A 20,967-nucleotide genomic window follows, 5' to 3' on the forward strand; every position below is an offset into this window, starting at 1 on the left:
CTTATAGAAAATATAACAAAATATATCCATAATGGCACCGTGTTGGTGTGTATAAATATCTGTTGCACACTTATAATATGCCAGGTACTATTCAAAATACGTTAAATATTATTCAATGCTAATAACATAAAAAATTATTAGGCCCATCTCATATTTAGTTTTATATCCTTAACTTATAATTAACATTTTCCTTTAAATAAAAAGTATAATTTCTAGTAGCAACAAAATATTCTACTTTGTGATGAACTGCAGTGAAATGCATTCCTTGTTATTAGACTGTCACCAGTTTTTCACTATTATATACAGTATTTTTATATATCAAACTCCCATATTTAATATAATATTCAATGTTTACTGATCACTTAGTATCAGCACTAGGGACAGCCACTTTATGTGGATTCTCCTACTTAATTTACATCACTCGAGGAGGTAGAATTGTCATCATCCCCAATTTACAGATGAGGAAACTGAGGTTAGAGACGCTAAGAACCCTTTTTAAGGCCACATAGCAAATTGCTAGTAGAGTTAGCATTCATATCATGCTTGTATGACCACTGAGTGGAGCCTTTAATCACTATATCATACTGCATCTCCCATTTTTTCTTTAGGATGAATGCCTAGAACCAGAATCGCTATATTAGAGATAACACACATTTTAAGGTCTGGTAAATGCTGCCATGTTGCCCTTTGGTAAGATTTTTATCAATTTCTATAATGCTTGTCTTTATATTATACCCTTCCTTTGTGGTTCACCTGGTAAAGAATCTGCCTGCAATGCAGGAGGCCTGTGTTCGATCCTTGGGTTGGGAAGATCCACTGGAGAAGGAAAAGGCTACCCACTCCAGTATTCTGGCCTAGAGAATTCCATGGACTGTAGAGTCCATGGGGTCGCAAAGAGTCAGATACAACTGAGTGACTTTCACTTTATACCCTTACCAAGCTAAATATGAGCACTTTAAAAAATCATTTTAAATTTTCTAAGTAAAAAAATGCTACTCATTTTATATGTGTTTTTAAGCTGCTCTAGACAACTAATACTTTTGTGATTACTTCCTCTAACAGACAAAGCACTGTAGGACATGATCTCCCTGTTGTTCAGTTGTGTCAACTCTCTGTGACCCCATGGACTGCAGCACACCAGGCTTCCTTGTCCTTCACCATCTCCTGGAGCTTACTCAAACTCATGTTCATTGAGACAGTGATGCCATCCAACCATCTCATCCTCTGTTGTCCCATTCTCCTACTGCCTTCAGTCTTTCCCAGCATCAGGGTCTTCCCCCATCATCATGATCTCCTAGCTGGGCCCAACAGCTTATAAGAACAGAAAGTGGATTTTGTAAATTCAGCACCCTTCACTGAGAGTAAGAGATGGTGGCAGTGGTGATAGGAAAAGTGCCAAGATCCCCAAGGCAGAGGAGGGCAGGCTGACAACATGTAAGCCTAGCAGTGGACCAGGGCAGATGAGTTCATACATGACTTATGAGATGGTCTCAAGGAACCAAGAATTCCACCTTGGCCCTGTGTTTCTGATATATGGACTGCTTCTTTAAAAGGTCCACATCAAGGCAAGAAAGCTTCCAAAGAGCTCTCAGCTCACCTGGACTCTGCCTTCCTTTATCCACAACCTTCCCCTTTCCTTTCCCTACCTCCCACAGGACACCAAGTTGTGCAGCTGAGATGACTGACTTTAAAGCACTCCATATCCCCTATACCCACCAGATAACTTGTATTCACTGCTCCAGGCCCCTGAGAATGTAGCATCGCTCCCTCTCGCAGCTGTTGTCAATGAGCCCAGTCAGAGGAGACATTTCTGTGCTCCCAATGTGCCTGGAAAATTCCCTCAGTTTCAGCAAGTGTTACCCTGCTTTGTAACTGTCAGTATCTGTTTCAACTAGATTTTCAATTTGTTGGTAGTAAGCTTTTTGTCTTTATGCCATATCCAATGTATAGTACAGTGTCTGGTAACAATAAAATTTCACTACTTTTTTCATGAATGAATTGCACTGAGTTAACCTAGCTGGCAGTCAAGTTCCACCTAAGTTTTCTACCTATGCGGAGCAGAGAGAGGAATTCTGTGAGCCTCTACTAGGTGCCCAGTACTTTATACACATTAACACAAGTAATTTTCACAATAATCCACGGAGGCAGGCAGCAGAGCCCCTATCTTATAGATGAAAACATTAAAGCCTTACTTTACACAAAGAGCTAATAGGGCCAGAATCTGAACCTGGGTTAATGTGATTCTGTTTCTCTTTCCATTCCATTAGGTGGCCACCCCTCCTGAAATGCAAAGCCATGTAAGCTGCAAAGAATGCCTTCTCTTTCAGAATCATTGGCTTAAAATCCCTCAGAAGCGAAAGCTCTCCTATTTATTCTGGAGGAGTCTCTGGCTAGCACACAGAGAGAGGAGAGGGGACCTGAAAGGAGATACAGGAAGGGGAGGTAAGCAAAAATGGAGAATGCGAGCCCATTAATCTAAAAGCGCCATGTGAGACATTCTGACTCCTTTAAATTGTCTTAAGCCTGGAAAGCTTTTGGAAGAGTACTCTAGATTCTAAAGCACTGATACCATAAGAAGTGAAGAAAAAATAGAGAAGCTGTAGTATGTAAGAAGGAGTACAGGGATACCTGGCTCTCATTCTGATGAATAATAAATGATACAACTGTGGCTGAGTCCAAGCCATTAAAATTCTCTGGAAACTTCCATCTCCTCATTTCTAAACTAAAAGGATTAGGCAGTGACAATTCCCAACCTGGTTCTGCATCCAAACAATCCCCTGAGCCTGTGAAAAATACTGATCTTTAAATCCTACCCTCATTTCGATTCAGTAGATGTAGGGTAGGATGTAAGAATCGTCAGGTAATTTACAGACTCGGCCAAGTGTGGGAACACCTGGGTGAGATCTCCCTCCCCAAGAAAAGAGATTGTGAAAAGGCAGCCAGCTGATCTAGCACATTAAGTCACATAACAAAAGGCTACCAAGAAAGAACAATTTCAATTGTATCAAGTTTAATCATCTCTTCCTATTTCAGGGCAAAAGGAGTTATACTCTGTCTTCCTTACTGCTTAAACCTTCTTTGTTCTACCAGTACACTAGCCTTAAACAGTGCCAAAGCTGTGCGGGTGAGGGATGCAAACTTGTTTTAAATTGCCAGTTTCCCTCGAGGTATCAGTTGTTGCAATCCTCTCTGGGCTACTGGGCCATTACTTCTCTCTTTAAAAGCTCCTCTGAGAAGGAATTACTACATACTACCAGATGATTTAAATGGCAGACAGACACGTGCCTAGGGACACAAAATAACACCCTACCTTGGTGTCTAGCTTAGCCAGGTGCTGTAAAACCCAGATGCGATGAGACCAGGCATTATAGTTGCTTGGGTATCTCCCTGCTGCTTCACCACAGACCTCCATCTCTTCTCGTATTAGTTGCTGTGTCCTTTCTGCAGGAATTATTCCCAAGTTTCCTTTGGTCATAAAGGAAGGCAAGGAGGTTTCCTGAATTAGCTGTTGTAGCACCCATCGCCTGTTAAGGTAACATGTGGGCAAGAAATGAGTAAAGAAAATAAACCAGAGAGGGAAACAACCAGAGTTCTCTTTGTTGTCAATTTAATTTCTATTCATAGACAATGCAAAGTAATGCCCAGTATTCAAGGGTCTTTTTTTGAGGGGGAGAGTTGTTTGTGTTTTTAATGATAATAATTTCAGCACCATGGATGTAGGCAGGGTGTGGAGGGGTGGTGGGGGTGAGGATAAAGGACAAAGATTATAGAAAAAGCATTCTAAAATGTTAACATCTGTCAAAAAGAAAACGTCATCAATTTGGAAATGACAACTCCAAAACTTCATTTGGCCAGGAAATGTAAAGGCAACAGGACTGTTTGTGTGTGTGTGTCTGATTGGTGGTACTGTGGGTATGGGAAGGAGTGATATTAATTATTGGCTGGTAAATACTCAAAAGAAGCACAGTTCACTTTTAATTATATGTGCATGCCTCACCCTTTGTGTGTTTGCAAAGAAGAAGCTGCATTAAGCTTTTATAAAGCAAAATTTCTATATTATAGCATAGAATCTTGAAGAAAAAAAATCAATATAATTAGTGAAACCATCACGGAGGTTTTAAATTTCTTCATCTATAATCTTCCCCTTATCTAAGATTTTTATTAGCATACATTTAAATGAAAAGCACTCAAAACTGCCTCTAACCACTTACTGTCTTTAGTTTTTACAAATATTTTCTCATAAGAAAGCATTCTTTATAGATTAAAATTTTCAAGCCAGGATACAGGAAATTGAGTAACAAAATTCACTTTTGTCATTTTCAAATAATGTTATTTTTAACAACCAAAACTTGCTTTATAAAACCTTAGACAAGTCAATAAATCGATGGATGCATCTATGTTAGTAATAACTCCCTTCCTCTACCATCACCCCTTTCCTAGTCTCTATACACATAATCATACACTTCTCTGTAGTCTGCTATCCCAATTTCTAATAGGGAGAAAGTACAACCAACTGCATCATTTGGAAGCAGCTGCTCTGCAATGCTCGAGTAAGGCAATGGCACCCCACTCCAGTACTCTTGCCTGGAAAATCCATGGACGGAGGAGCCTGGTAGGCTGCAGTCCATGGGGTTGCTAAGAGTTGGACATGACTGAACGACTTCACTTTCACTTTTTACTTTCATGCATTGGAGAAGGAAATGGCAACCCACTCCAGGGTTCTTGTCTGGAGAATCCCAGGGACAGGGAAGCCTGGTGGGCTGCCATTTATGGGGTCCCACAGAGTCAGACACGACTGAAATGACTTAGCACCAGCAGCTCTGCAATGCTAGCCAAAGGCAAGGTTACAGTTAAGATACCTTAAACTGACTTTAAGATCCTAAAAATGCTCAGGATTTAAGAAAAGTTAAAAGTGGCTTAATAAACTAAGAACAGATTTCTTTAGAGAATCTCCCCATTGACCCCAACCAGTAAGCCCAGACCATCTCATTTTAGTCAAAGATGTTATGTGTGATTCAAGAGTAAAATGCTTCCAGATAGCCAGGATTTTGAAAAGAGTTCTTACATGCACTTCAATTATCTGCCTCAGCTTTTAACCTAAAAATACTCTTTGCATTTATGGTCTTAGCAACTTTAATTCAGTCTACACCCCATTCACCTCAGTTGCCTTTATTTGGTTGATTTTAATAACCATAACAACCACCACCACCATTTTTACCAGGAACACACCTGACTGAATTAAATCCAAGTTTAATTAAAACTCAAGTTGCTCATTATAGTTGAATATCTAAGTGCAATTTCCATAACTGCTTCAGGTAGTTAGTAATAACATAAAATTTACTGAGTATTTAACATATGTCGAGCACTGTGCTTGTGTTTACATGCATTACCTCAAGTAAAACTCAACCACTAACTCTGAGATAGATGTAATTATTATTCTCATTTTACAAATGATAAAACCAAAGCCTGAAGAGATTAAATAATCTCTAGATATCACCTAAGTAGAAAGTGATGGCATCTAGGCTTGAATGTAGATATAATCTGACTTCAGAATTCAGTAATCAGTATGTGACCTGCTTCATATTCTGTGTTTTTTTTCCTCCACCCGTTCTAAGCCCTAAGAATTCCGTGGTGTAAATTAACCACACCTGTGAATCCATGTTTCTGGACTCTTCGGAAACTTAGTTAAGGCCAGTTTTCCCAGATGTAAGTCCTTAATTGGATTTAAAGTACCTGAGAGGATCAGCTCTTTTCTGTAAAAGAAAAATAAAAAGAACTATTACTTTATTTTTCTACACAATTGCATGACTATTAATATAACCTCATTGTGAAGCAAATTTCCAAGAATTAAAAAAATAAAACTCTCTTAAATGTTACACACAGTAATCAAGAATGTATTCCCATAATCTTGAAATTAATTAAAAAACAGAAATGGAAGCTCTTAAATCAGCAGTGGAACTTTAGTGGTCTATTTGGTAGAGGGCAAAGGAGTTTTCTGGCTTGTATCATTTCCAAAACTTATAAGGCCTGACTTCAGTATATGCAGGGCAGATCCCATACTAATCAAGAATTATTCTAACTTCCTAAGTAGGACTCGATATGGTCTTGTTCATTACCAAAACCACACATACAACAACAAACACATTGGATTGAGATGTAAGGGGAAAAAAAATCATTCATTCAATAGCCATCCTAACAAACTTTATTTTTGAATTTTTCCCTTCTACCTTTCCTCATATGCATCTATATTTTAACATGCGATTTTATATTCTGTTCTTATATCTCGAGAATTATTTCCACAGTTCTTTATAATCTTTAAACATTTTAAATGGTCACATAGTTTTTGTTCGGAGAAGGCAATGGCACCCCACTCCAGTACTCTTGCCTGGAAAATCCCATGGATGGAGGAGCCTGGTAGGCTGCAGTCCATGGGGTCGCTAAGAGTCGGACACAACTGAGCGACTTCAGTTTCACTTTTCACTTTCATGCATTGGAGAAGGAAATGGCAACCCACTCCAGTGTTCTTGCCTGGAGAATCCCAGGGATGGGGGAGCCTGTTGGGCTGCCGGTCTATGGGGTTGCACAGAGTCGGACACGACTGAAGCGACTTAGCAGCAGCAGCATAGTTTTTGTTCAGTAACTGTCTGATAATTTAACAACCCTTCCCCCTATAATTAGATGTTTCAGGTTGCTTTCAAGTTTTTGCTATTCTAAAGGCATTCTGACGGAGAAGGCAATGGCACCCCACTCCAGTACTCTTGCCTGGAAAATCCCATGGATGGAGGAGCCTGGTAGGCTGCAGTCCATGGGGTCGCTAAGAGTCGGAAACGACTGAGCAACTTCACTTTCACTTTTTACCTTCATGCATTGGAGAAGGAAATGGCAACCCACTCCAGTGTTCTTGCCTGGAGAATCTCAGGGACGGGGAAGCCTAGTGGGCTGCCGTCTATGGGGTTGCACAGAATTGGACACGACTGAAGCGACTTAGCAGCAGCACCAGCAGCAGGCATTCTGAAACAAAAACCTCTGCGCTTATAACTTCATTTGTACTACTACTTAGGGTAAGTTTCCAAAAGACATTACCAGGAGAAATACTTGAATGGCTCCTGATACACTAGACCATTCCTTTTTGAAATATAAACAAAAGTAAAAGGAATAGGAACTTTTTGTTATTTTAAAACTGTTCAAAGCTTCAGTGCAATTATAAACTATGTCACGCAAGAGAGCCTCACCTATTTCTCAGGTTAATGTAAGTTTAGATTGAATTTCTCAGGTAAGTTTTTGATAATAAGCTCTGATATTACTGATTACACTTCGATTTTTCAATTTACCTATTGTTTTATAATAAAATTAGGTCATTTGCTAGTTTTTATTAATCTTACCACGTCTTTCCTGTAGTAGGGGCTCATCATTTATTTTAGAGATGTTAATCTCAAAACCAGAGCCCAGACTATATATCTCACCTACTTAGATGGACTTAGTTCCTAAAAACCGCAATACATTTCCTTCCCAACAGATTCTTATTTGATAAGGAAAAGAACTTCCTTTTTAATGAAAATACTAAATAATGATAATAAATACTTGCATTTTACAATCAATTTTATTTCAGGTAAGTAACTTAACTCTGTAAAATAGTTTGAAGTGATACCAAGGTTTATGGTTTAAAAAATGATTTATGATTTATTGACTATTTTTCTTTCAAGGTACAGGAAATCTATGTCATCAAAGGAATATTTATCACAATAGCCAGTTACTTTTATAGCTCTAGATCCTTTTTCTTTTGAAATATGTAATGTTTTGTTCAAAGGCAAAATGCTACTCTATGTAAGTTAAGCTGTTTAGTATTTTGTAGGCACACTGTTTCTGAAAATAGTGTCCCTAACTGCAATATCATCATCATTTGGAACTTAAGCCTCACCCAGGCACACTGAATCAAAAAGTCCAGTGGGGCAAAGCAATGTGTTTTAACCAGTCCTCCAGGTCACACTAGAGTTTAAACACCACTGCTGCTGCTGCTGCTAAGTTGCTACTGTAGACAATTTACTATATTAAGCCAAATTTCCATTTACTAAATTTAAACCTCTCCTTACTTACAACTGCCTACCTATATTCCCATATATGTCTATGTGTGTTTGTGTTAGTCACTCAATCATGTCCGACTCTGCGACTCCATGGAATTCTCCAGGCAAGAATACTGGAGTGGGTAGCCATTCCCTTCTCCAGGGGATCTTCCCAACCAAGGGATCGAACCTGGGTCTCCTGTACTGCAGGCAGATTCTCTACCATCTGAGCTACCAGGGAAGCCCATATATATCTATACATATAAGAAGAAATAAAATTTTCTTCAGAAAAAAGGAAGTTACCCTACAACTGAATCTTTATAAAGTTTCTTAAATAAGGGCCATCTCGTAATCTCTTTATTTTGAACAACAAAGTTATACTTGTAAAGATATCTTAGTCTGAAACAACCTCAATCAATGGTATAGATGGATGCTTAAAGAGACTGCCTGGCAGAATCATTAAAAAAAGAAGGAAAATTTTACCATCAATTTAAGAAATATTCCTAGAAGGACTGAACATTGCAGGTGCTGGAACGTTATAAAGAAGTTTTTAAAAGACTATATTAAAAAGAAATATTGTAATTGGTTTAAGTTATAGCTATCAGCAATCACATAACCTAGAGATCCAACAGAAAACACCTACTTTAATGTATTCAAGTAGGAATACAGCTTGAGATAAAATTTCCAGTCACACGTGAATTTGGAAAGTACTGTATCTGGAACAACTTAAATGTAAGTAAGCACAATATGCTCTGGAAAACTGTGCTGTGTTGTGCTTAGTTCTCAGTCATGTCCAACTCTTTGCGACCCCATGGACTGTAGCCCCCCAGGCTCTTCTGTCTGTGGGGATTCTCCAGGCAAGAATACTGGAGTGGGTTGCCATGCCCTCCTCCAGGGGATCTCCCCAACCCAGGGATCAAACCCAGCTCTCCTGCATTGCAGGTGGATTCTTTACCATCTGAGCCACCAGGGAAGCCCAGAAAACTGTGCTAGATAACTCAAAAAAATAGTTCTCATGATGACAAAGTCACTGATGTTAATAAGCCATGTGAGAAGATTGAATTAAACTAATGAGATATGTAAATAGGAAAATGAAGAATTTATAAATTAAAATATTTCATGTTAACATGATAAAGGTTAAATTGAAAAATTAAATATCCTAAGAAGTTAGTTATTTCATGTACTTATACCTTAAAGTTTACAAATTGTTATTTGCATATTTCTGCAACATTTATCTTATTTTATAAAGTTTTAATATTTTTTCTCCCTTCTCAAACTATTAGGGGTTCTCTCTGCTGTCACTCTAATCAAAATTTGTAGGAAACCAGGGGCCATGTGTATTATGTCCACGGCTAAATCTCCACTGGTTAGCCCAGTACTTGGTATACAGTAAATATTGACTAAACATATGCCACCTTTTTTTCACTCTTTAATCTTAAGTTATTGTGTAAAATAATAATGATGATAATAATAAAAGTCATCCTCATAAAAACCACCACTTATTGAACACTTCTCCTGAATAAGGCACAGTGTTAAGTGATTTACATATATTTTCTACATTAGTTCTCACAAAAATCCCATATTATGTTGAATAATATGAAATTGCCAACGTCAGTTTTTCTAAAAAATAAACCTTTTATTTAGAATTGCTTTAAATTTATAGAGAAGTTTTTAAGAATGATTAAGAGAATTTCTGTATGTCCTGTACCCAGTTTCTATTATTAACATTTTATATTATTATGATACAACTGTCACAACTGATGAACCATTACTTATAGATTAGTATTGGAAGTCCATACTTTAATTAGAATTGCTTCATTTTTACCAAATGTCCTTTTTTTAAATTCCAGGGTCCCATTAGAATATCACATTATATTTGGTTGTTATATCTTTGTAGGCTCCTCTTGGTCCCTTAGCTCCACCTTGTTTTTGATCGCCTTGACAGTTTTGGAGAATACTGATCAGGTGTTTTATATATTTTTTCCAGGGTTAGACTACAGTTGCGAGTTTTGAGGGGACCACAGAGGTAAAGTGCTATCTTCATTATTTTGTATCAGGGGTATGTAATATCAGCATGAGTTGCCACTGTTGATGTTGACCTTGAATATCTGGCTTAGGTAGCATATGATTGATTTTTCCACTCTACTTTTTGGGAAAAGGTTACACTTTAAGGAGTAGGGAGATATGCTCCATTTCCTTGAGGGAAGTTATCTAGATAAATTATTTGGAATTCTTCAGTACTGAAGAGTTGTCTATTGTCTCTGTTTATTCAAGCATTTATTTATATCAGCATGGACTTATGGATATTGATTTTATACTTTGTAATAATCCATTATTACATTATTTTATTGCTCAAATTGTTTGAGCTTTGGCCAGCAAAAGCACTGCCTTACTTTCTGGCTCTCTTAAGATGTTCCAGATTCATCTGGTACATTTCCTGACCTGGTCCTAGAATCAGTCAGTCCTCTAAGAAGCCCAGTTCCTTTTATTAGAGAAGGGTGTTAGAAACCAGGATCTGGACATTTGGACTTAACCATTTCTGACCTACAAAAAGGATGATTTCATATGGTGCAGCCCAAAGTTACCTCAGTTTTACAGATAAGGAAACTGAAGCTGGGGGAGATTCAGTAACCTGCTCAAGGTCTCCACGCTGCAAGTGTCTGAACAAAACATCAAATCTGCACAAAGCTACCAATTTAAATAGGCTGAGGAAAGACTATGAATCACTGGAGCCTGGACACAAGCTCTTGTAGTTGCTCAAGGATGTTTTGCTTACTCTATGTTCACAGACTGGAGGAAAAATAGGACGTTATTATGAAGTCAACCTCTTTCGTCCATTAATTCACCAATTTTCAAAGCAAATTCAAAGCAAAAAAAAAGTACTAGTCATTTTTTTCTAGCACCAGCCAGATTTTTAAACTATATGCATCATATACTATAATTACAGATCAGCTCAAAAACTTATTGTCTGTATTTTTTCCCTAAGACTGCAACAACTACTGATGTGTTACACAATCTTTTAGCTGTTTATAAAATACAGCCAAAAATCATTCAATGCTTCCTAAAGTTACGTCAGAAGAAATGTACCAACAATCAGACATAAAATGCTGAGTATTTGATTTGTGAGACCTTATAGGGTTAGATCAGTTTACTTTCAAAGTTGTTCGTTTTTTGCTCAAAATATACTCATGATTCTATGTCTTTGTACGTCAATCTTACTAATATAAATTAAAATTTACTAGAACACATATCTACAATGGATTTTTTTAAAAATCACGATTTCCTTCCTACTCATCTAGCACAAAACTTACTAAATCACCTTACTAGAAAAGCTTCAAGATTAACAGATATTAACATCATTAAAGATAGATTTATGGAGCAACTTCCCTTCATAAGACTAAACCACACACAATAAAAACACAGACCAAAAGAATCATACAAAAAAAAAAAAAAAACCACCTTATTCAGATCTTTTATTTCAAAGATATGAAAACTAAAAGTCCTGAGAAGTTAAAAGTCTTGTCAAAAGTCAACTGCTTGCTAGTTAACTGATGAACTAGGACTAAGATCCATACATCTAAGAACTAGGTTCTTCACCACTAAACTGCACTATGAATATACAATGAATTATGTGTTTGTGTATATACATTATGCTAATAAAAATCCTTTTTTGTGGGAGGATTTTTCGATTCCTCTGTAATGATGAGGAATATGTGAACATAAAAATGGTACTTCCACTTCTCTATTACACTCATTCTTTTTCACTGAATTTAATTATTTTCAGTGCCAAGTCTGCAAACAGGATCTGTTATATACCAGGCACTGGAGTGTTAGAGGCTAGGGAAATAAAAAAAAAAAAAAAAAAGAAGACGACATTGTCTCTACCTTTAAGAAAACTCTCAGTTTTAAGTTTATAGTACCTTCCTAAAAGTCTCCTTTGTTGATTCTTCCTCATCTCGCAAACTCTAGAACAGGGCTGTCCAACAGAAATATAATGTGAGTCATACATGTGAGCCATATATGTGATTTAAAATTTTCTAACAGCTACATTAAAAACAAGTATAAAGTAAAATTTTATTTTATCAATACATTTAAAATATTATAATTTCAACATGTAATCAATATAAAATTATTAATAAGAAAGATATTTTACTTTGGGGGGTTACTTAGTCTTCAAAATCTGATGTGTAGTTTACATTACAGCACTTCTCAATGGAGACTAGTCATATTTCAAAGGCTCAACAGCCACACGTGGCTAGAGACTACTATACTGAAGTGTGCTGCTCTAGAAACCTGTAGTGTCCCAGTGTTTAGTCTTTGGACTGGTTCTTTTCTAATATCTATACCCACTACTGGTATCTCAAACAATCTCAAGGCTTTAACTATGATACATTTTCCACTGACTCCCAATTATATCTGGCCTAAAACTCTCGCCTGAAATTTAGTCACACACAGCTACTTGAACACAAACCTATCATGTCCCAAACTGAACTCCTGACTTCCAACCAGCAGACACCCCTCTGCTCTTCTCCCAAACATCCCCATTCCAGTAAATAGCAACTTCAACCTTTCAGTTGCTCAGGCCAAAAACCAGAGTCAAGACTGACCCTCTTCATTCTCTCATATTAAATGTATCCTCTGTGTCTAGGACCTAGCATAGTAGTTAATCAATAAATATTTGATGAACAAATGTTGTCAAGTATTGTGTGGACTAAATGAGATAATGTATAAAGTTGTAGTATGGTCCCTGGAATAGAGTAGCCACTCATAAACATTTAGTCTACTCCCTTACTTGGAGTTTCCCATAAAAGAAAATGAAAATTCTAAACTTTGTAAATTTTTAAAACCTTCTAACACATTCCATCCTTGCTTACTCTTTAAACATCTGATCATTAGTCAAAAGAAAATGTAAAACAAATCAAGAGGTTACCTAAATTTAATAAAACCAGCTACAAATATAAAATTCAGTAGGTATTATAAAACACTAACTTGGAATTAAAATTCACAGAAAATTAAAGCATTCTTTAAGTCATATTTAAAGATAAAGAGCTATAATCTACGGCTCTTTCCTACAAGAAAATTTTAAATGAATTCACAATGTTCAACAGGACTTTACTTTTATTTATCTATAATTTGTATCTTGCTTTCTTATAAGAAAACTTGTGTTAGTCTAAAGAACCATCAATTTTTAAAAACCATACACACTGTTTAACTGAAAATTAAAAAAAATAAACCTGGTCTGAATTTTAATATTTCTATAATGTATTCTGTGTTTAAAGCTACAACAATCAGAATTTAAGAACTTAAGACACTCATAAAATGTGGTTCCTCTCCAAAATACTGAGTGGAGAGATGTCAAATGATCTGCCCACAGGGGTCACAATGTGACTAACCTAACAGTTTGTGACCTTTAAAGCTTACCTTTACACATTCCATTGCACTGCTGTGCTTCTCAAATACACTAACCAACACTTTATAATCCAAACAATTATACTGATTCCCTCTACCCCCACTAAAAAAAAGGAAGTTAAAAGCATGTATCAAATGGTATACTGTAATTCAACATGAAAATTTATATTTTCATGAATTTGAGGGAGAATAGACATAAACATGCAAAAAGGAGTAAAGTGTATATTAGAATTGTCATGGAGATATTATAAAGAAGAAATAAGTGTAAGATGCCATGAATATGTGATTTATATTTCACTTTTCAAAATGCTAACAATTCCTGGTCTTATATGTCTTCAGAAATTTCAACAATTTCATTTTATCGCTGATGAGAATGACATACCTTACGTTCCACGCAGTGGTAAAGTCTGGATTTAGAAGTAGCAGGGTGCATGTGACATCTATCAATTCTAAAATAAAGAGAAGTCATATTAAAAACAAATAGTCCTATCCTTGAAGATGTGACTTCTCTTTCAAGGTCCTCTTTATTTTATATATATATATATATATATATATATATCTCACATTATACTTATATTTCATGTCACAGTAATTTTAATGATAACATTTTTCTAAGCTGTCAGAGATATGAAGATTATCCTCAGGTACAAAGATATGAAGATTTTCTTCTACATACAATAATGTAACTTTTTAAAAGTTGACACTGAAATTATGTCTACAAAGAATAATCAAACTAACCTATTCATTCTGTCAGTAGTTTTGGGCACAAAAAAAGAAACAGAATTTCTATACCACTATTCATTTAATTTCACAAATATTTCAAGAATTAACTCTGTGCAAATTTTTAAAAGGGAAAAAGAATCACATATAATTCAACTTAGTTAACAGTTCATTTACATTCCCCTGCAAAATTATTCTTTTTTACACACATTTTTACACAGTTATAGCAATGATAAATTCACAATTTGTTCTACATTTTTCACTCAACATTATTTCTTATATGCATTCTCCTATACTACTACAGTATACATTTTTAGTGAAGTCACTCAGTCGTGTCCAACTCTCTATGACCCCATGGACTATATATATAGCCCACCAGGCTCCTCTGTCCATGGGATTCTCCAGGCAGGAATACTGGAGTGGGGTTGTCATGTCCTTCTCCAGGGGATGTTCCCGACTTAGGGATTGAACCTGGGGCTCCTGCACTGCAGGCAGATGCTTTACCCTCTGAGCCACCAGGCAAGCCCAATATATTTTTAACTGCATAACAATTATTTTATCATTTATCTTATTCTTTAGGCTGTTTCCTGTTTTCTTTTTACTTTTATGGATAGTATTATCACAAACATTTTAAGCACACTTTTTGTCTCACAGATTCATTTCTTTGGATATACTTCCAGGAGTAGAACTGCTATGTCAAACAATATAAATATCAATATGGCTCCTAATAAGCATTTCCAAATTGTCCTCCAAATGAACTATATCTATTTATATCGCCGAGAGTAACATAGTATACCTGTGTCCCTATGACTCTGATTTATACAATTATATTTTAAAAAATGAATGTGGCAGGTAAAAAAAAACTATACTTTGTTTTTGTTTTAATCTAATCTTTAATTATAATTATTAATATGAACATCTTTTCATTTTGTTTACTATTTTCTATTTTCATTGTATAGTCTATTCATACTCATTATGTATCTATCATGATCTTAAATAACCTTCATAAACCTATATTTAATAACACAAAGTCAATAATATTTAGACATATCATCTTCATTTTAGTAAAAGTGAAAAAGAGAATTTTAGGATAAGATGATCAAGCTAGCCATAATACTAAATACAATAACCTCTAGCAAGCTCATATTAAATGCTAAGTAAATAAAATAATAAAAACTTATAATTATTTAGAATTATTGTGTACCAAGTAAATTATTATTTATTCACATTATTTCATTTAATTCTCACAATCATAATCCAAGATACCTTTATTTCACCTTACAGATAGGGAAACTGATATTTGGAGAGTTTAAGCAATTTCCCCAGATCAATTAGTATGTGGCAATGTCTGTATCTGACTGCTTTTAATAACTGCAAATGAAATGTTTGTCTACAATAAATAATTGGGACATTCTCAGTGTTTGAATAAAAGAGAAAATTTAAAAATCTAAGAGTAAATACACATAAACACATTCCTATTGTCATTTAAAAATATTTTAGTGAACACTAAAATCAGTTATTCTATTCTCAATCATCTTAGTAAAAGATGAACACTTATTGTTAGCAATGTGGGAGACCCGGGTTCGATCCCTGGGTTGGAAAGATCCCCTGGAGAAGGGAAAGGCTACCCACTCCAGTATTCTGGCCTGGAGAACTCCATGGACTACAGTCCATGGGGTCACAAAGAGTTGGACACAACTGAGCAACATTCACTTTCACGTTCACAATGTACTATAACTTTACTAAACGAGCAACAAAAGGTAGGATTAGCACACATTTTACTTTTGACCTTTACCTTCCTCATCATAAGTATCATGGTCTATACTAATACTTACTATGTTACATCAATGCATATACTATATAATGTCAATATGTCCGTAAAGAACAATCTAATAAAATTCTTCCTTCTTTCACTCTTAGGCACTAATTTAGTATTTACCAGGGAAATTAAATACAATTTTCTATACCATTATTCTTTTAATTCCAAAATATTCCAAGTATTAATTATGTGCAGAGATTCAACTGGGCCACAGGACTGAAAGAATGGATATTATGAGAAATGGAAGACCTGATCTTGCCTTATAGAAGGCTAACCTTTAGCTGGAGAGAACATGTAAACAGTTAGAAGGCAAACTAAAATAACTGAAATAAAAACATATACCACATTGTGAGGAGCACCAAAGCAGCCGCATTTAATTCTCAGTGGAGTACCCAGGAAAGACTATAAATGAGTCAAGACAGTAAAGGGCACTGCAGACTGTGCTTTGAAAAAGTATGAGCAAAGGTAAAGAGGGACCTTCCCACACAGGCTGCTCTTAAAAGATTATGGGTTCCACATGGTGACTAAAGCTCAGGATGCTGGAGAAATATACCTGGAAACTAGAATCTGGTCCGGATCTCCTCATCAGGCTGGTGTTCCATTACTTTCGCTTCGTGTGCTGTGCTCCAAACCCCTTCATTCCCTAAATGTACCGCCCACCTGCCTACCTTTTCTTCTTTGGCTATTAACTCAGATTTATCTGCTTGCTATTCTCTCTGCCAAAAGTGTCCTCCTATCCCTGAACTTAAAAAAAAAAAAAGCACCTTTCTTTATAAAGGCCTTCCTCAGATTTCTCTGGTGGCACAGTGTAAGAATCTGTCTGCTAATGCAAAAGACATGGGTTCAATTCCTGGTCCAGAAAGATTCCACATGCCACAGAGCAACAAAGCCCCCGTGTCCACCACTGGGCCCTCAAGCCACTACTACTGAAGCCTGCATGCCTAGACCCTGTGCTCTGCAACAAGAAAAGCCACTGCAATGAGAAGGCCACGCACCTCAATGAAGTGCGGCCCCTGTTCACTGCAACTAGAGAAAGCCCACACAAAGCAACGAACATCCAGCACAGCCAAAAATAGATAACAATTATTTTTTTAAAACAGGAAGGCTTCCTAACCTACTCGGCTGAAAGCAGTCTTTCATCTCTGTGTTTTGTGTATATCTTACCTGGTGGTTTAGTCACTAAGTCGTGTCTGACTCTTGCGACCCCATGGACTATATATAGCCTGCCAGGCTCTTCTGTCCATGGGATTCTCCAGGCAAGAATACTGGAGTGGGTTGCCACTTCCTTCTCCCTATCTCACCTAGTTAACCTCATATAAATATTGTTCTCTTAATGAGGCTATACATTTTTTTGGATGCAGGTCCTCTTTAATACATCTTCAAATTAGCCATTCAATCATCAAAGATGAAAAAAAATATGGTCTCTGCCCCCAAAAAATTCCATGTCTGCCCACAGCAAACGCCTTAAAGCCATTCTGCCTGGGTTCAAATCTCAACTTCTCTACTTATTGCCCATGTAACTTAATGTCTTTGAATTTCAGTTTTCTTATCTGTAAAATGGGGATCATAGCATTAACCTTAGTGTTATAAGCAATGAGATTCATCCCATTTCTCCAGAGTGGTTTGACACACAGTTTGACTCAATAAATATCTGTTCAACTAACCACCATTGCTACTTACCAAGAAATGAGTTTTTTCAACATCAATTAATCAGGAGTAAAAAGAAAAAAAAGCAGCAGTTGTTCTCACAATGAAACGGTTTAAATTTCTAAACTTGTATGGTAAGCAATAACCAAACACCAGTTGGTTGTTAATTGACTATATGAAAATGTTTGTACATGATGGCAAGGTCTCTGGAATTTTTCTTCAAGTCCACAGTTTTTCAAAATCTACCACACTACCCCAGATAATATGATAAACTGGTATTTAGTTTATTTAGTTTCTGGGACTCCCCTTTTCTGCATTAAAAAATATGTGTATGTGATCAATCGTAGTTGCTATTTGTTCATACTTCTAATGCAACCCATAAATGAAGATGACTTCATCCTCCACAAGATACTTCCCATAGCAGCACAGGCAAAAACTAACACAGAAAATACCCAAGTCCCCACTTTTCAATTTGTGGCTGTGTGGAGAGAGAGGAAGGCTAATCAAAGTAACATTTCTTTTATTGGAGGGCAACAGCAGCTGCTGTGTTCAGAGCCCAGGTCTACTAGTAGCTGGGAAATTCCTAGGCACATCACTTAATCTTTCTGTGCCTTAGTGCTGTCCTCATACATAAAATTGAGCTAATAATAGTGCTATCTCATAGGGGTATTAGATGATTCATGCCCATGAAGTGCTAGAGCAGTACCTGACACAGGGAAAGCACTCAATGGTAACTCCTGTTAGAAAGCCTGTATCTAGCCCAGTTATAAAGGATATTGGCATGGGATGCCACCAGAGGGATGAAAAGAATCTCTTAAGCTGGCTGAGCAGTGAATGCTGAGCACTCTCTCAAACCACCACCCCACTGCCCCAATTTTCTAAACACACTTGTTCTCTAAATACATTACAAACTGCTAACTCTTCCTGATTTAAGACTCAAGGTCAGATGGGACTGCTTTTAGAAAGCATTCCAGTCAGATCCAAGAGGTGTGGGTGATGTATTGATAGAATATCTGAAATGGGAAAGGGCCAAGGAAGGAGAAATAATTAAGGTATAAATACTGGACATAATTAAGAATCCTTCCCGTATTACTTGTATTTTTCTACTCTTCTACTGGCTCTGGATAAATGAGAGAAAGGAAATCTGTGTTTCTTGAGTCTATGGCATGCCGGTTTCTGTGCCGGATGCTTTAATTCACATGTGATACTTACAACAACCCCCTGAGATCTGTTAGAATTCTCTTCTTTTGGTGTGGAAATAGGAGGTTAAGTTATTTGCTTAAAGTCACTGTTAAATGATTTCAGTGTGCTAATACATTGAGTCTAAATCCAGATATGTTTCTCGTAAAGAAGATGCTCCTTCCAACCTAGCACACTGTCTACCATTACTCTGCTGTCTTCCAGTAAGGGCTGAACCAAAGATCTAAAGATAAACATGCAAAAATCAACAGTTGACTCTATTATTTCATCAATTATATACCAAGATGTGAGCTACTGATATCCCTACAGTCCCTTGAAATTAAACAGATCTCTATCTAAACACCAGAACATATACCAGCAAATAACTGTTTCGTGTTACACTCACTCCAATATATGACTGGCTCATTATCACATCACAAGGAAAAAATGAATTAGGGTACAGTATACACAGGAAAAGAAGTAGCTAAATTTCACCTGTAACAAGAAGATGCAAGGATGCTATAGAACAATCAGTGAAAAATCAATATGCTTTCTTGGCTCCACTGCATTCTAGAAATGGCCCAAGGTGAGCAGTCGCCTGGTATGGGTCACTGGGTCTGACAACTGTTTCTGAGAGAGATACGTTTCCATGCACCGAAAAATAAATCCAAGGTCAACGTGGACTGATTAATCTTTCCTCTAAAATACATGCAGGTTAGCACAACAAAAGAGGCTTGAGGTAAGGTTATGTGGTAAATACCAGAAAGACCCTTTTATTATTATAGAATACGTCACCGAATCAATAGCCAGACTAAGCTAAAACCTCTTGCTTACCAAATTCTTGTTATTTATCTGACAAATGTCTACTGAACACGTTCAGTTCAGTTGATCAGTCGTGTTCGACTCTTTGCAACCCCATGAACCGCAGCACGCCAGGCCTCCCTGTTCGTCACCAACTCCCAGAGTCCATCCAAACCCATGTCCATTGAGTCGGTGATGCAATCCAACCATCTCATCCTCTGTCGTCCCCTTCTCCTGCCCTCAATTTTTCCCAGCATCAGGGTCTTTTCAAATGAGTCAGCTCTTGGCATCAGGTGGCCAAAATATTGGAGTTTCAGCATCAGTCCTTCCAATGAATATTCAGGACTGATCTCCTTCAGAATGGACTGGTTGGATCTCCTTGCAGTCCAAGGGACTCTCAAGAGCCTTCTCCAATACCACAGTTCAAAAGCATTAATTCTTCTGCGTTCAGCTTTCTTTATAGTCCAACTCTCACATCCATACATGACTACTGGAAAAACCATAGCCTTGACTAGACGGACCTTTGTTGGCAAAGTAATGTTTTTCAATATGCTGTCTAGGTTGGTCACAACTTTCCTTCCAAGGAGTAAGGCTCTTTTAATTTCATGGCTGCAATCACCATCTGCAGTGATTTTGGAGCCCGGAAAAATAAAGTCAGCCACTGTTTCCACTGTTTCCCCATCTATTTGCCATGAAGTGAAGGGACCGGATGCCCTGATCTTAGTTTTCTCAATGTTGAGCTTTAAGCCAACTTTTTCACTCTCCTCTTTCACTTTCATCAAGAGGCTCTTTAGTTCTTCCTCACTTTCTGTCATAAGGGTGTCATCTGTATATCTGAGGTTATTGATATTTCTCCCAGTAATCTTGATCCCAGCTATATTAACAGTGATGAATAAATAAAGACAAGCCACAACCCTTCTTTCTAACAAACTCATAACCTAGCTGGGAAAAGCATTGTTTAAATAACCAACTACAATAAAATGTGATACGTTCTACTACGAATTCCTAATGAATAAGGACTCCCACAGGAGTGCAGAGGAGTAATTATTGCTTCCTGGAGTAGTCAAGATGCTTCACAAGTGTGTGTATTAGCAAATACAACAATAACAACATTAGACCTGAACCTGACCTCTGCAAAGGCATGGAGTTAAGGCAGTGGTACACAGCAAAGTCCAAGAATGGAACAGTGGTATGACTGGAATGTATATCAAATAGCTGCAAACTCAAACGTTTCTAGGGTTCAAACAAATGGCAAAAAAGAGGCAAAGCAAACCTAGTAAGTAGTAACGATACTGCCTCAGTGTCTGAAGGACATGGGAAGTTGTGGTCAAC

The 20,967-nt window shown here is 36.9% G+C and overlaps 1 protein-coding gene across 2 annotated transcripts in view; it reads right to left on the minus strand.

The window, feature by feature from the left end:
• The window catches only part of PTAR1 (protein prenyltransferase alpha subunit repeat containing 1), a 51,213-nt gene that overhangs the window by 17,849 nt on the left and 12,397 nt on the right, over positions 1-20,967 (minus strand). For both annotated transcript variants that reach the window (XM_027549434.1, XM_027549433.1), the window contains exons 3-5: positions 13,852-13,918; positions 5,649-5,753; positions 3,311-3,524 (exon numbers count right to left, since the gene is read on the minus strand). In XM_027549434.1, coding sequence (XP_027405235.1) covers positions 3,311-3,524; positions 5,649-5,753; positions 13,852-13,918 — 386 coding nt within the window. The remainder of the gene's footprint in view (positions 1-3,310; positions 3,525-5,648; positions 5,754-13,851; positions 13,919-20,967) is intronic.

The sequence above is a fragment of the Bos indicus x Bos taurus genome, chromosome 8 (assembly GCF_003369695.1).
Source record: "Bos indicus x Bos taurus breed Angus x Brahman F1 hybrid chromosome 8, Bos_hybrid_MaternalHap_v2.0, whole genome shotgun sequence".
In the NCBI taxonomy this organism is placed as follows: domain Eukaryota; kingdom Metazoa; phylum Chordata; class Mammalia; order Artiodactyla; family Bovidae; genus Bos; species Bos indicus x Bos taurus.